The 15,983-nt window shown below is 48.7% G+C and overlaps 1 protein-coding gene across 2 annotated transcripts in view; it reads left to right on the top strand.

Moving 5' to 3' along the window:
* Window positions 1-8,542: 8,542 nt before the first annotated feature.
* PPP4R2 (protein phosphatase 4 regulatory subunit 2) overlaps window positions 8,543-15,983 on the top strand; it is a 47,615-nt gene continuing 40,174 nt past the window's right edge. Inside the window, exons 1-2 of one of the 2 annotated variants that reach the window (XM_058678500.1) lie at window positions 8,543-8,711; window positions 13,059-13,140. In XM_058678500.1, coding sequence (XP_058534483.1) covers window positions 8,702-8,711; window positions 13,059-13,140 — 92 coding nt within the window. In that variant the 5' untranslated portion in view covers window positions 8,543-8,701. Of the gene's footprint in view, window positions 8,712-11,836; window positions 12,135-13,058; window positions 13,141-15,983 lie in introns of those variants that run through there. The other variant, XM_058678499.1, reaches the window with a different exon arrangement.

The raw sequence follows: 15,983 nt of genomic DNA, 5'->3' as shown, positions 1-15,983 counted from the left end.
ACCTACTATGTAAGCCACTAGTCCACATATATATATTTTTTTCTTTTCTTTTTCTAATTAAGGCATGCACCTGGGAAAGCAGCAGAAGCGAGACCAAGTTTCTGAGTCCGTTCCACCCTGGTGGGAGACCTAGCTGGGAGTTCCTGGTGCCTGGTGTTGGCCTGGCACAGCCCCATCCATTGCAAAGATCTCTCACTTACTCTCTCTGGCTCTCTGTTTCATTCTGTCATTTGGCCTTTCAAATAAAAACAAAATCTTCAAAAAAATATGTACATTTTAAAAATCATAATAAATTTCCACTCAACAACCACTTCTAAAAGGAAATTCAGTAACCTGTCAAACCCAAGGGGTCTCTTCGGCAGGAGATGTGATTTTGTATTTACACTCAGACAAAAATATTTGATCTCTGCAGATATCTGTAAGGGTGGCCAGCTTCCTTCTTCTTTTTTTTTTTTTTTAAAGATTTTATTATTATTAGAAAGCCGGATATACAGAGAGGAGGAGAGACAGAGAGGAAGGTCTTCCATCCGATGGTTCACTCCCCAAGTGAGCCGCAACGGGCCGGTGCGCACCGATCTGAAGCCGGGAACCAGGAACCTCTTCCAGGTCTCCCATATGGGTGCAGTGTCCCAAAGCTTTGGGCCGTCCTCGACTGCTTTCCCAGGCCACAAGCAGGGAGCTGGATGGGAAGTGGAGCAGCCAGGATTAGAACCGGCACCCATATGGGATCCCAGGGCGTTCAGGGCGAGGACTTTAGCTGCTAGGCCATGCCGCCGGGCCCTCAAGCTTCCTTCTTTAAGCGCTTGGGCCATGCATTAGAAAATCAAGGCCGATGGCAACTGTAGTGTCTCTAAATAGTTCAGCAGATTCCATTAGCAACAAAATTCAACTTTAAGTTTTCAAATGTTAAAGCTCCTCCACTTTTTTAAAAAAAGATTTATTTTTATTGAAAAGGTAGATTTGCAAAGAAAAAGAGAGACAAAGAGAAAGATCATCTGTCTGCAGGTTCACTCCCCAAATGGCTGCAATGACTGAGCTGAGCCAATTCAAAGCTAGGGGCGAGGACTTATTCCCGGCCTCCCAGGCAGGTGCAGGGTCCCAAGGCTTTGGGGCATCCTTTACTACTTTCCTAGGTCACAACCATGGAGCCAGATGAGAAGTGGAGCAGCTGGGACACAAACTGGCACCCACATGGGATGTTGGTGCCTGTAGGTGGAGGATTAGTCTGTTGAACCATGATGCTGGCCCAAAAGTTCCTCTACTTTTTTTTTTCTTTTGTTGGTGGTTCATCTAGGCTTTAATGAAGAGAGAGCTTGTAGATCTTGTAATCTTGCTATGTAGAGGAAATTTCATATTTTATTACCCAAAGGGCTCTGACTTCATCCATCACTGCTCACATAGCTGATATTAGCACAGGGGCATTTTGCATAATACTGTGGGGATCTCAGGTGACTTTTGCATAAACGGCCCCTCTGATGTTTGCAAACCCTGGTTAGCTTAGTAGGGCCTGCATCATCTCCAACAGGTAAATAAAGGAATTGTAATACAAAGAAATGAATGCACCAAATATAACTTTTCTTTTGCAAGACACGCATGTCTGTGTAAATGCATCCTGATGTACAGAGGAATTTTTGGAAAAGGCAATGTAAAAGTCCTTCATGAATGGAAAGCAAGCTCAGAGTATAAAGTGAGAAACTGTATTTGTTAATGCAAATATGGTATCCTGTCTAGCGTAGGTGCAATATCAGCTGGAAAAAGAAAAACCTAGTCAGAAATACCTGTGGAAACTTCAGTTGCTACAAAGAAATGGGCATCAGTCATGTTGGTATGTGGCACCATTACAACAGTGATAAATTTAAGTCTAAAACTGCAGAGTGATAACTCGTATTTTCCTTGACCCGCTGGGTGGTGTGTGGCTTGTTAGGGAAACCTCAGTTAGGATGACAGACTCTTGTTTTTTTGCTTTCCTATTTTGCTTCCTCTTTTTACCACTAGAGGAGGTGCTGCAGGTGCATTGGTCATTACTTTATTCCATTTATGCTACCGGCACATAGGATTTGGAGAAATTTTGACTCGTCTTTGGTTGGGGGAAAATGCATCCTACGTACAAGAGTTCCAGTGAGAGAAGCAAAGTGGGAACATAATCCTGCCTGTTTAGAATGGGCCACAGAGGATGCCCTCGCTCCTCTGGCAAGGCCTACAAAAGTCGCCTGTAAAGACGTCACACACAAGGGTGCCTTTCCTTTTGTGAGAGCCAGGCTGACTGCAACTCTCAGCTATTGGTGCTGAGTGTGCAGAACCCTGGAACGTGTCAGAATGATGAATCAGGAGCTTGGGAAGAATGTAGAATCTGGCGTGATTCTTCTGCCTTGAAATTCCCATGCTGCCTCCTGAAATTCCAGGTTGCCTTGGCTGAGAATTGAGGGCCTGTGTGCTCTTTCAGCCCCCTTTGCCTGCAGCTGCTACTTCCTTCGCCTTCCTCAGTTCCTCACAAACTATCTTTGAAGTCTAGGATCTACCAAGTTTAACTTGGTGGGTTTATTTTTTTTTTAATTATCATTATAATTCAACCGGTAAGATAAACAGAGAGCGATCCCAACTGCTGATTCAGTCCTCACATGCCCTCAATGGCTGAAACCAGCAGCAAGAAATCCACCCCATGTCTCCCACATGAGTGACAGGAATCCAGCTGCTTGGGTCATCATTGCCGCCTGCCAGGGTCTGCATGGGTAGGAAGCTCGAACCAGGAGCCGAGCTGGGAGTTGAACCCAGGCACTGGGACATGGGGCATGGGTGTCTTGACTGCCAGGCCAGATGCTGGTCCTGTGGACTTCAGCATGTGCTGTGGTCTGAAGTCTGCCACAGGTTGTGTCGCCTCATACACTGCATTGAGTCCCCACTGGGAAAACCATGGGCCTGTTGGTCTGCTTCTCTCCTCTGCTCTGTTCTCATTTAAAATTATGTTTCATATATATATATAGCTAGGAAGTTTCTTTGGAGAGGGAAAGCAAAATGTGATGGTATTTTTGGGCATCTTAAGATGAAGCATTCTAGGATAAGTATTTAGCTTAGCGCTTAAGATGCCCAGGTTTCATATCACAGTACCTGGGTTTGATACCCTGCTTCAGCTCTTGACCCCAGCTTCCTGGTGTTGCACAATGATGAACGTGAACAAGTGATTAGATTCTTGTCACCCAAGTAGGAGATCTGGATTGAGAACCCAGCTCTTAGCTTCCAACTCCAGCCCAGGCTACTGCAGGCATATTTTCTTACTCAGTTTTTTTTTTTTAATAATACAAATCTCATCAATTATAACTTATGTTGAAAATTCCAATATTTTAAAAACTCAACTGGCTGGACTGATTTCAGTTTTCCTATAACTTCCAAAATGACAGTCTAACATTTTGAGTATTATGCTCCAAGGTTCTTTTTAACATGAAATCCCTATTTAATGTTCAGTGATTCATTGCAAATTGTTGTGACTTGTACTGAATTTGGTATGAAAACGGGAAGTCATATGGACCCCAGAAGTTTCAGTTTATTACTCCCCAAATGGCTGCAATGGCCACAGCTGAGTTGATCTGAAGCCAGAAGCCAGGAGTTTCTTCCAGGTCTCCCATGTGGGTGTAGGAGACCCCAAGGACTTGGGCCATCTTCTCTGGCTTTCCCAGGCCACAAGCAGGGAGCTGGATGGGAAATGAAGCAGCCAGGACATGAACCAGCATCCATACAGAATCTCAGTGTTTGAAGGAGGAGGATTAGTCAATTGAACCATTGCACCAGGCCAGTAATTGTTTAGAAAAATGATGATCCGATAAAGGAAATTATCACTCCTATCCATGCCGATCACAGATTATTTATAAAAATCAGATTTGGGTATGCACATTGCCTGATGCATATGAAAAGATAAATGTTTGGTAAACCAAAATTAGTAGTTTCACAACCAAATCCAGAAATACGCTGAGTTTCATGGTAGCACAAGCCATTATACTCCCATTCTATTGGGAGGTGTGTAAGTTTTCTTGTGTTTCTGTCACTAGCTATTTTCACAGTTTTTGCAGTTTTGACGCTCCCTGGGTAACACAAAAAGCTTGGCTGAGGTGGCAGAAGTGACAGAACGTGGGGTTCCCTCAACAGATGGAACTGAGTTCTAATCCTGAGATCAGATCTTTAAGATGAGAATTATCCCTAAATTAAGAAAAAGTCAACAGAACACTTCTTAGACCTTTTAATGGAGGAGGCGATGTGTGTTGGCCGGACTATCTAGAATGCAAATCCTGCCACAGTGGCGTTGCTGGTATTTAAAGCCGATGTGATTTCTCTGGCAAAGCGATAGCAGAGAGCTTTGTCCTAGTTTGCCACAGGTCAGAATGAAATACTGTCTGGAGCCTGCAAGAAGGAGTGCTTGTGTTTGTGCAGCGTATGCCAGGACATGTACGACTCCAGAGCCCTCTTGCTGCCGTACACGTTCATGCTGTCACACCAACACTGCATCCATTGTGTATAGCTCCCAACATGGCCCTGAATGCATTTTATGTTGGGGAAATTGATTTTTTGGTAGCATTTGTTTAAAAGCATTAAAAGAATACTCCAAAGAAAAGTTATTGCAACAAATGAAAGGGAATACCAATGATCATGATTTGATTATTGTCTTTCAAAATGCCATCTTCTGTTTTGCCTTTCTTTTTTTCATGAACATCTTTGAATATATGCCTTTGGGGATTATTTGAAAATTGTGTGTCTGTTCCTTTATAAGGTTTCTAACTTAGCTAGTGAACAAATCTTAAGTCGGTAGCTTAGTCTATTTTTTTTAAGTCATAAAAATGTGCTTTGTTTATAAAAATGCCACATTGTCAATTTTCTTATTTGGTTTTGTGCTTGAGGTAGAAAAAACAGTGGGAAACATGCAAATTAGTTCTCCGCATTCCTACATTCTCTTTGGCAAAACTGAGGTGATGTCTTAGCTAAAGCACATGGCCACTCATTTACTTACCAGGCAATCTACATGGAGAAGTCTTGTCTTCTTTAGGTTGTATTCAGATTTTCTCCAGAGAGAGCGAAAATAAAATCTTCCCACTGCCAGCTCACTCTCCAACACCTGTAGGAGCCAGGGCTGGGCTGGGCTGAAGCCAAGGAGAGCCTGGAACTTGGTCTGCGAGGTGACCACCTGAGCCATCACCTGCTACCCCCCAGTGTGCACAGGAACAGGAAGCTGGGGTTGGGAGCAGAGAGCTGTAGATCCGACCCTGGTGTGTCAGTGTGAGATGAGGGCGCTCAGGCGCTTCCCCAAACAGCGTCCTTTATCGCTTTAGGGAAACTCGGGTGGGAAGCTGAGACTCCGGCTTCAGCAGCTTTCCCATTCCCACCCGGGTGGTGTGTTTGCTCCCTTATCAAGACCTTTGACTGGCACATGGCCCAGGGTAGCCCCCTTCCTTTATCATGCTCTCATGGCACTCTCCTCCTGCTCCATTGTTCGATGAGCAAATGTCACCAAAGTCCCTTAAACCTGGGCTTTATTTTTGTGTCTTTCCTCTTCCTCATTATATTGTCACCTCACCACTACCCCACCCCATTCCTGCCACCAGTTTCTGTAGCAGTCAAAACCCTCTGAGTGCCTAGTGATGGTCAACTACCGAAGCCAACGCAGTAAACTGGACCTGGCTAGTCACTGAATCGGCATCTGTTGATCCTGACTGCTGCCTCGGTCCTTGCCATCTGTGGCCTGGATGATGGCCCTAAGGCCTTGCTTGCCTCTCCGCATCCACTCTGACCCCCTCTAAACCACAACCCACTTCCAATTCATGGGTAAAAGCCTTCCTGTGGTTCCCCTTTGTTCTTTGAATAACATCCATGCTTCTTGCCAAATGTTTCAGAAATTCCCTGTGATCTCTCTCCCTCTCACCCATGTCCACGGCCTCATCTTTTTTTTTCTAAAGATTTATTTTATTTTTATTGCAAAGTCAGATCTACAGAGAGGAGGAGAGACAGAGAAGAAGATCTTCCATCTGCTGATTCACTCCCCAAGTGACCGCAACGGCCGGTGCTGCGCTAATCTGAAGCCAGGGGCCAGGAACTTCTTCCGGGTCTCCCATGCGGGTGCAGGGTCCCAAGGCTTTGGGGCCATCCTCGACTACTTTCCCAAGCCGCAAGCAGGGAGCTGGATGGGAAGTGGGGCTGCCGGGATTAGAACTGGCACCCATATGGGATGCCAGCGTGTTTAAGGCGAGAGGACTTCAGCCACGGCACCAGCCCTGACAGCCTCATCCTGACTTACTGTTTCCTACTCCATTCATTTCCATCCATGCTGGTTTGCTTCCTATTTCTTTAAGAAGCCAAGCTAAGGGTCAGTGCCATGGCATAGTAGTTTAAACTTCCCACTTGAGGCACCAGCATTCCATATAAACGTTACTTCATGCCCCAGCTGCTCCAGTTCTGATCCAGCTCCCTGCTTATAACCTGGGAAAGCAGTAAAAGATGGCTCAGATCCTTATGCTCCTGAACTCACTTGGGAGATATGAAAGAAGCTCCTGGCTCCTGGCTTTGGACTGATCCAGCTCCTGCCATTTCAGCCATCTGAAGAATGAACCAGCAGAGGAAACAGCTCTTTCTTCTTCTCTTTGTAATTCTGCCTTTCAAATAAAAATAAATCTTTTTAAAAAGAAGGCAAGCTCCAGGACTGGTAGTGTGGCACAATGAGTTAAGCCGACACCTACAGAGGATGACATCATCCCATGTGGGCGCTGGTTCAAGTCTGCCTGCTCCACATCCAATCCAGCTCCCTAATAAGGCACATAGGAAACAGTAGAAGACAATCTCAGTGCTGGATCCGGGTGGAGCTCCAGGATCCTGGCTTTGGCAGAGCCTGGAAGCTGCAGCCACTTGGGGAATGAACCAGTGGATGGATGATCTCTATCGCCCTCTCCTCTGTGACCCTGCCTTGAAATAAATTAATTATTAATTTATTTTAAGAAAAGCCAAAGGCCCAGTATGATAGCCTAGTCGCTAAATCCTTGCCTTGCATACCTGGGATACCATTTGGGTACAGTTTATGTCCCGGGTGCTCCACTTCCCATCCAGCTCCCTGCTCATGGCCTGGGATAGTGGTAGAGGATGGCCCAAAGCCTTGAGCCCCTGCATCCACATGCGAGACCCAGAAGAAGTTCCTGGCTTCTGGCCTTGGATTGGTTCACCTCTAGCTGTTGCGGCCACTTGGGGAGTAAACCAGCAGATCAGAGATCTTTCTCACTGTAGTAGTTGAAACACTGTTCCCTCCACTAAGGGAAAGAGCACTTTGAAGGGGCTGGCTTCGCAGATTAAGCTGTTGCCTGTGATGCCAGCATCCCACAGTAGAGCTTTGGAGTCCCGACTATCACACTTCAGATTCAGCTTGTGGCTCATGGGAAGGCAGTAGAAGATGACCCAAACATCTGTGCCCTTGGCAGCAGGGTGGGAGACAAAGATGGAATTCCTGGCCATTGCCTGAATGTTGTAGCCATCTCAGGGGAGAATCAGTGCACAGAAGGTCAATTCATTCCCTGTGCTCATGGGAGAGTTCTTTTCCCTGGGTACAAATCCCTTCCGGTCTTTAAAGTGAGACTTGGGAAAAGTGACTTCCATCCCTGCCTGTGGAATCTGGAGACCTTAGAAAACCTGAGTTCCTTCTGTGCCTTCCACCTTGCATCGGGGCCTACCCCTGCATCTTAATGTCTCCTGGCATGCTGCAGACTTCTTGATGACAAGGAAGGGTTGGGGGTCTGAGGCTAGTCTGGCCTTGGGTCAGGGGCCAGTCACTTGCCCGTGTGGTGTGGCTGCACGATAGTGGGCAAGTGATTGTACGTCTTTTTAAACAATTTGTATTTGAAAGGCAGAGTGACAGACTTTTATCCATCCACTAGCTCCTTCCCCTAATGCTCTCCAGAGCTGCAGCTGAACCATGCTGAAGCCAGGAGCCTGGAACCCCACCTGAGTCTCCCACACAGGTAGCAAGGGGACCAAGCACTCAAACTGTCATCTGCAGCCTTCCGGGATGCATGTTAGCAGGAAAGCTGATCCAAAGCTGAGCAGCTGGGACTTGAACTAGGTAAGATATGAGATGCTGGTGCTGTAACTGGGTAGCTTAACCTACTGCCCCATTATCTCAGCCCTGTTTTCTGTTAAGAAGGGCTAATTGTATCATCTCATTGGAGGAGATTTGTGAGGATTGAACTGGTATTTATAATGTGCCTCAAAGAGGCTCCGACACATAGAAAGTATTTAATAGGTATTAGCTGGTAGTGTTTCTTCTTTGTTGCACTAGTTCTATGTTGCTACCTAATAAGTTATCCTGAAACAGAGGTTTAGGACATTTAGGCACATCTGACATGTTTCTTTGATTGGGATGCGGTTCAGATGGGCATTCTGGTAGGATCTCGCCTTAGTAGCCCAAGAATGTAAGACAGAAGACTCAGCGCTGCTTATGACCTCATCTTAGAATCCCCACATCACCGCTCTTGCCTCATCTTATTGGTCACATGGAGAGTTCCGATTCAGTGTGAGAGATTCCACAGGGATGCAGCGAGTCCCAGGAAGCCAGGAGCACCAGGGAGAGCTGTGGAGGCTGGCTGCCACGATTGTGGTTTCCTCCAAAAGAGCTATCACCACTAGAAGGCTTTCACATGACAAACACTGGGACATCCAAAGCTAGAGAAGCCATCTATGGAAGATGAAGCAAAGTAAGTTTATGTTTTTGTCACATCTTTCTTTAAAACAAATATTTGAAAGGGAGGGGAGAACAAGAGAGAGTGAGAGTGTGTGTGTGAGCTGAGGCCTCAAACCACCCAGCCTCTTGAGCCATCACTGCTACCTTCCAGGGCGGACATGAGCAAGAGTGCAGCCAGGACCTCTATCCAAGCACTCCTTTGAAGATGTGAGCATCCCAAGCAGTGTGTTAAACAGCAGGCCAAACAGCCACCACTGGCCACATCTCCTCTTTTCCTTTCTAAAGATTGATTTATTTAAACAGCAATGTTACAGAGAGGGGAACACAGAGAGAGATCTTCCATGCACTGCTTGGTTCACTTTCCAGTGCATCAATGACCAGGGCTAGGAGCCAGGAGCCAGGAACTCCACCTGGGTTTCACATGTGTGGGCTGCAGGGGTCCAAGCACTTGAGCCACCTTCCCAGATGCCTTAGCAGAGGGCTGGAGTGGAAGTGGAGCAGCCTGGACTGGAATCTGTGTTCCAATGGACCGCCAGCCCATCAGGCTCCGGCTTAACCTGCCACCGGCCTTAATCCTCGCTCTCTTTACAGTCTTGATTTCCAAACAAGGGATAAGGGCTGTAACAGGAGATGGGGTGCACACAGCAATGACAGCCTAAGGGAATCAAAGGAAAGGTTTTCAGAGGGTGTTATTTAAGCTGAGACCTGAGTTATGAGGAAGGCAGTCAGATGGTTTAAAGAGGAACTGCTTTCAAATAGAAATGCCACAGGTGCGGGCCTTGAAATAGGAAGAGCCAGGGGAGTTCTTAAGAGCCCTAAGAAATCCAGCCTGACTTAAAGCCAAGAGTAACAAGAGATAAAGGCAAGCGGAATAAATTTGCATAGCATGTTCTCTAATGGAAAGTCCCCATAGTACGGTTTGCAACAATGGCATGATTTTTAGATTTATTTCATGTATTTGAAAGACAGAGTTATAAAGAGAGGGAGAGGCAGAGGAGGAGAGAAGTATCTCCCACCTGCTGGCTCATTCCCCAAACGGCCTGGTTGAGCCAGGTTGAAGCCAGAAGCCAGTAGCCTTTTCTAGATCTCTCATGTGGGTGCAGTGCCCAAACATTTGGGCCATTTTCAGCTGCTTTCCTAGGCACATCAGCCAGGAGCTGGATTGGAAGTGGAGCAGCTGGGACTTCAAGCAGCACCCATATGGCACGCCTGCCCTTCAGGGAGAGGCTCAAGCCACTGTGTCACAACAGAGGCCCAAACCATGGAATTTTTTTTAATGTGTGATACACAAGCCGCCAGCCACGTGACTCTTGGGCACCTGAAATGTGGCGCGTGTGACTGAGGACCTGGGTTCTACAAAGGAAGGATCTACGGAAGAACTCAGGAATTAGATTTTAAATTGTACTGAATTTTTAAAAAAGATTTATTTTATTACAGTCAGATATACAGAGAGGAGGAGAGACAGAGAGGAAGATCTTCTGTCCAATGATTCACTCCCCAAGTGAGCCACCATAGCCGGTGCGCAGTGATCCGAAGCCGGGGACCAGGAACCTCTTTCAGGTCTCCCACGCGGGTGCAGTGTCCCAAGGCATTGGGCCGTCCTCGACTGCCTTCCCAGGCCACAAGCAGGGAGCTGGATGGGAAGTGGAGCTGCCGGGATTAGAACCGGCACCCATATGGGATCCCGGGGCACGTTCAAGGCAAGGACTTTAGCCGCTAGGCCACACCGCTGGGCCCCAAATTGTACTGAATTTTAAGCAAGTCACATTTAAATACTTATGCGGAGCTAGCAGCAAGGGTATTGTACAGCTAGTATCCTGCCCCAGTAACAAGACAGGCATACACAAGGGGAGGATGCGGGCTCCTCCACTGCACGAGAGACCACAGTCAGCTAAGACCAGGGCATGTCACACGGCAGCTGGGGCTCTGACGATACCACCCCGCATCTTCTGAACAACGAGAGTCTGAAGACAAAGTCAACGGACAGTAAAATTTCAGCATAGACAAAGATTTTCCATCCGCTGATTTACTCCCAAAATGCCCACAATGGCTGGAGCTGAGCCCACCCGAAGCCAGAAGCCAGCAGCTTCTTCTGGGTCTCCCATGTGACCGCAGGGGACTCCAAGGACTTGGGCCATCCTCCACTGCTTGCCCAGGCTATAAGCAGGGTGTTGGGTGGGAAAAGGAGCAGACAGGATATGAACCGATGCTCATATGGGATCCAGGGACTTGCGAGGGGAGGAATAGCCACGTGCTAGGCCCAGAGCCACTATTATTATTATTATCATTATTTTTAAATGTGCCCAAATTTGCCCCCCTTTAAGACAAGCAACAGCCTGCACCTCTGTCCTGATTTTGTGCTGTGAGCCCACGAGGGGACTACTGAACATCTTCTTGTAAAGGCTCCACAGAGAGGACCACTGAGGCGTCTAGCCGCGGGCTGGCCAGTCGGCAGCCAGCCATTCCTGGGCTGCCTTATCTGTCCTGGCCGCCTGGCTTCTCTCCTCACCATGCTTTCCCCCATCTGCACCGCACCAGGGCCAGGAGGGCTGAGAAACGTCGGCCACTCCTCCTTCCCCCTGGCGCTGATGTAATTCAACAGTACTCACAAACCTAACAAAAATAGCCCCAGCACCCCTCAGCATCGGGTTTTGTCATCTCGCTCGAGCCTCACGGCTGCTTCCCAATCACCCACTCGATCAAGAGAAAAAACCCGAGGCTCTGCGAGTTCAGGGCCACAAGGCCGGGGAGCCCCGACGAGTAGAAGAACTGACTTGGGATTGGATCCCAGCGGCTCGCAGAAGGTGCCTGGCTCTCCACCGCCCGGAGCAGGCAGGTGTTCCTGCTGTCAGCATTATCTGTCCGACTGTTTCCAACGCGTCGCTGCAAACGTACCAGAGCATGCCCTCGGGGTGTGCGGACGGGGTGAACGAGGCTCAGCGAGGTGAAGCAAGTAGCCTGAGGTGGCACAGCCGGCACAGAGGCCTGCGACCCTCAGCCCGGCCTCCCCGCCCGCCCCTTCAGCCGCCACCGGCTGCGGCCCCGGAGGGAGGGGCGTGGCCACGGCTGGGGGCGGGGCGTGGCCGGCCGCAGGGCGCACGCGCACTCCGCCTGCCGGCCGGCGCGCGAGGACGGCGGCGGCGAGTGTGCGCGTAGCGTGACGTGCCGGGCGCCATGTTGGAGGGCTAGTGGTGGCGGCTCGGGAAGGTGCTCGCTCCGTCCGTCTCGCTCTCTCGCTCGCTTCCCCCGGCTCCCTTCGGTGCCCCGCCCCGGTCGCCTGCGTGCCGGAGTGTGTGTGTGCGAGGCAGGGGGCGGGCGTCCGGGGGGGTGGGGGGGAGACGCTCCGGGCCCCGGGGAGGCCCCGCGGAGTGAGGCGGAGGCTGCGAGGGACTCCGGGAAGCCATGGACGTCGAGAGGCTGCAGGAGGCGCTCAAAGGTGGGGGTGGTGGCCCCCCGCGTCCCTTCGTGTCCGCTGCCCCCTGCGCGTCCCCACTCCTCCCTGCCCCCCGTGCTGCCCGGCCGGGGCCGTGCGGGCCAGCCCGAGGGCCGGGGCCGGGTGCGGGGCGCGCTCCCGGGGCCCCATCCCCCTCCCGCGTCCCCCAGGGGCGGGGAGCCTTGTGGGCAGCGCCTCTCCCGCCCGGCCCCGGGCTTTGTGTCGGCCGCCGGCGTGCGGGCTGGGGGAGGGGACCCCCGTCCGGCGGCGGCGGCGGGCTGGGCTCGGAGCTCCGTCAGGCCTGTGGGGCCAAGGGGTGCGGGGTGACGGGGATGGGTGGTCGAGGAACTCGGGAGTTGTCGGGGGCAGGGGCTGCCCAGCTCCTGAGGTGGTGCTGGTGCTGGTGGTGGTGGGGTCCGCCTGCAAGCAACAGGTTGGGGACGCGAGGGGCTCCCGCTGGAAATACCAGGATTTTAGCATTTCGAGAATTGTTCTCCGACGCGCAGATCGCCCTTTTTTGGGGGGGGGAGGTGCTGGGGACGGGTAATGGGGGGTGGCTGGTGAGTTCTTCAGAGGCAGGGGAGTGTGGGTTTCCCTGAGCGCACCCGTTTTGTGGGACCTTGAGGGTTGTAAACATTTGAACCAGAGATGGGGGCGGGGGACTGTGGTGTCGGCGTTCCTCCGGGCCGCCCTTGCAGAAACCGAGTTCCGAGCGGCTTGGGAAGTTCACTTCCCCCTTGGGGGATGATTGCCTGTTGCCCGTGAGGAGTGTGGCGTGTTGAAAATAAAACCGGGAGGTTCTGAGAGGCTGATGTTTTAAAAAATGGCTTCCTCGGCAAGGGAAAGGTCGGGGTGGGGGGCGAAGTTTGTCTTGCAGAGAACATTGGAGAAACAACGCTAACGTTCCTTCTTTCTTCCCTTATCCAGATTTTGAGAAGAGGGGTAAAAAGGAAGTGTGTCCTGTCCTGGATCAGTTTCTTTGTCATGTCGCCAAGACTGGAGAGACAATGTAAGTTTCAAACATGGCATGTGTCGTTCCAGACTCCGGGGTATCTTACTTTCTAGTAGCTGGAAAGTGTATTCTGGAAGAAGGCAGAATTTTGCATCTGTAATGTGGAGACAGCCCTAGTCATTGAGAAGCGTGTACTGTGCGCGTACTCTGATGGATTGTAAAGTTTGGCGTAGTGTTCAGTGTTCCTGGTGTCTGAAAACTTGGTAGTCAGAGAGAGCCCCTGGGAAAGAATGCTTGCTCCATCACAGCCTTTTTTGGCCAGAACAAACAGGCTTGTTTTCAGAATCTTGTGGCGTTGATTGTGTGTGTGTCTTGTGTTGGTGGTGTTGTTTCATGTTGTTCTGTGTCCAGCCTTTTGTGTGTGTGTGTGGGGGAGGGGGAGTTATGTTTGTGTCGGTGTTTGAAGTGTGGCTTCGATTCCTTGTTTTGAGGCCTCAGGGGTGGTTAGCTGAGGAGTTGAAGAGGCTGCAGTTTTTGACTGGCCTGTAAACTTTTAATATTTTATTAGGTTTGTTTTTCAAAAGTTCTGAATCTGAAACTTAGAAGGAACCTTGCAGTTGATGGTTTTGCAGTGTGTTTGGTGGGGGTTGTTTCAAACTCAGAGAGTTTGGCTTGTCTGGCTTGGGCACTGTGGGGAGTGCTGGGTGATGAGCCTGAGGGTGCAAGGAGTGTGGCCGGTGCCAGATCTGAGAGTGTGCTCTTCAGTAAGTGCTTGTAATTTCTCCGGCTTTATTATTGAGTGTTCTGTCTCACAAGATTAGTGTATGGTTGCTTGGTTTAGTGGTCTTGAAGATAAGCCAAATTTCCTTGCTGTTCTAGTAAAATACAGCAATCAGTTTAAGAACATGACTGTGAATTTTCCTGAAAATGTGTTTTAAGAATGAAACCCTGAAGATGAAGAAAAAAAGCGTTTTTAACCTCTGAGCTGTGATCTTTAAATCTTTTGTTGTTTTATTTTCATTTGAGAATCAGAAAAAAAAAAACCAAAACACCTCCATCTGCTGGTTCCCTCCCAGTGGCTTCAGCAGCCAAGCCTGGGCAGGAGCCGGGGCCTTCTAGCCAATCCCTGTGGGGCGGGGCAGGGGATGCGATACCAGAAAGCTGGCATTCTGAAGCTGAATTGCCACTGCAATGGGAGTTTGACAGATACTCACCTGATGGGCATCTCAGTGCGGAGCTCATTACTGCAATTACTGGCCAGTCCAAGTTCTCTGTGTGGCATTTAGAGGAATGGAGTTTTGCTTTTAGAAGTTTTTTTTTAAAGGTCTAATTTTTTTAAATGGACAGTCAGATATACAGAGAGAAGATCTTCTGTTCGCTGATTCACTCAGGAGCCAGGAGCCCTGAGCTTCTTCTGGGTCTCCCGTGCAGGTGCAGGGTCCCAAGGCTTTGGGCTGTCAACTGCTTTCCTAAGCCACAAACAGGGAGCTGGATGGGAAGCGGGACTGCTGGGATTAGGACTGGTTTCCGCTTGGGATCCTGGTGTGTGTAAGGCGAGGACTTGAATTGCTAGGCTACCATGCCAGACTGCTTTAAAAAATTTTTAATACACAAAATTGTGTTAACTTATTTCGAAATAATTCTTGTGTAAAACTTATTAGGTCTATACAGATTGCCTTTTTTGATCAAATACTTAATTTATAAATGCATATATGGAAGAAAATTGTCTTAGTGGCTCACCAAGTAGCTGGGGGAAAATCAGCTGATTTTCTTGGTAGTTATTTTATTCTGATAGTGGACTTAGAATGTTAATCTTCCCATCTACCATCTAGATGTTTATAGACATACCAAGATTGTTTTGTTTTAGAATGATTGGTGTTTTAGATTCCTTTTTTTAAAAAGATTTATTTATTTTTATTGCAAAGTCAGATATACAGAGAGGAAGAGAGACAGAGAGGAAGATCTTCCGTGCACTAATTCACTCCCCAAGTGGTGCAGTGGCTGGAGCTGCGCTGATCCAAAGCCAGGAGCCTGAAAACCTCTTCTGGGTCTCCCACGCGGGTGCAGGGTCCCAAGACTTTGGGCTGTTCTTGACTGCTTTCCCAGGCCACAAGCATGGAGCTGGATGGGAAGTGGAACAGTCGGGATTAGAACTGGTGCTCATGTGGGATCCCTGCCTGTGCAAAGCGAGGACGAGCCACTAGGCTACTGCGCTGTGCCCCCAGAAAATATTTATTTCATTGTTAAGACAATGAAGTGTTTATATTTAGCTCTAGTCTTTGACTTCCTTTTGTTAATAGAGGATACCTTAATTAAAGCAGGGTTTGCATGGTTTAAGGTTGCAACAGAAGAGTAAAATTTTGAGGAGTGCAATTCAGATATCTTTGTTTTGGCTTTTAAGGTATAAATTCTTCAATTCTGAGCATTTTAATTTTCAGAGTGCTTAATAGCAAGAAAACATCAAATATGAACCTTTTATAATGGGTGAAAATGTGACAATTTAGGTGGGCACTGTTAAAAACAGTTGATTTGATATTTCCGTTCTAGCTTTAGGAAAGTTTTAACATTGTGAAGTGTATTAAGTTGTGTTTACAGGGAGAAGTGATGATGAGTGTCAGTATGTGATGGGTTGGGGTTGCAGTTATCCTTTCTGATAGATTGTCTTTCAGTTGACAGCTGGATTTGGTTGACCCACAGTTTCTGAGGAGACCCTGGTCCCCATGTCCTTGCTGTCTAATGCATCCCACTCAATTCTGACCCTCATCGTGGATTTGGTTGTTCTCAGGAAGCCCTATCATTAAGGCACGTGATATGTAAAGGCCACATTCTGGGTGCTAGAGTGGGCTATTTGTTGAGTTGATCACTGCTGAGACTTGCAATTCATATTCAGGACTTCAGAG

Source organism: Ochotona princeps, chromosome 21, assembly GCF_030435755.1.
Source record: "Ochotona princeps isolate mOchPri1 chromosome 21, mOchPri1.hap1, whole genome shotgun sequence".
Lineage (NCBI taxonomy): Eukaryota > Metazoa > Chordata > Mammalia > Lagomorpha > Ochotonidae > Ochotona > Ochotona princeps.
The sequence above is the reverse complement of the archived record's forward strand: the minus strand, read 5'-3'. Positions and strand labels throughout refer to the sequence as shown.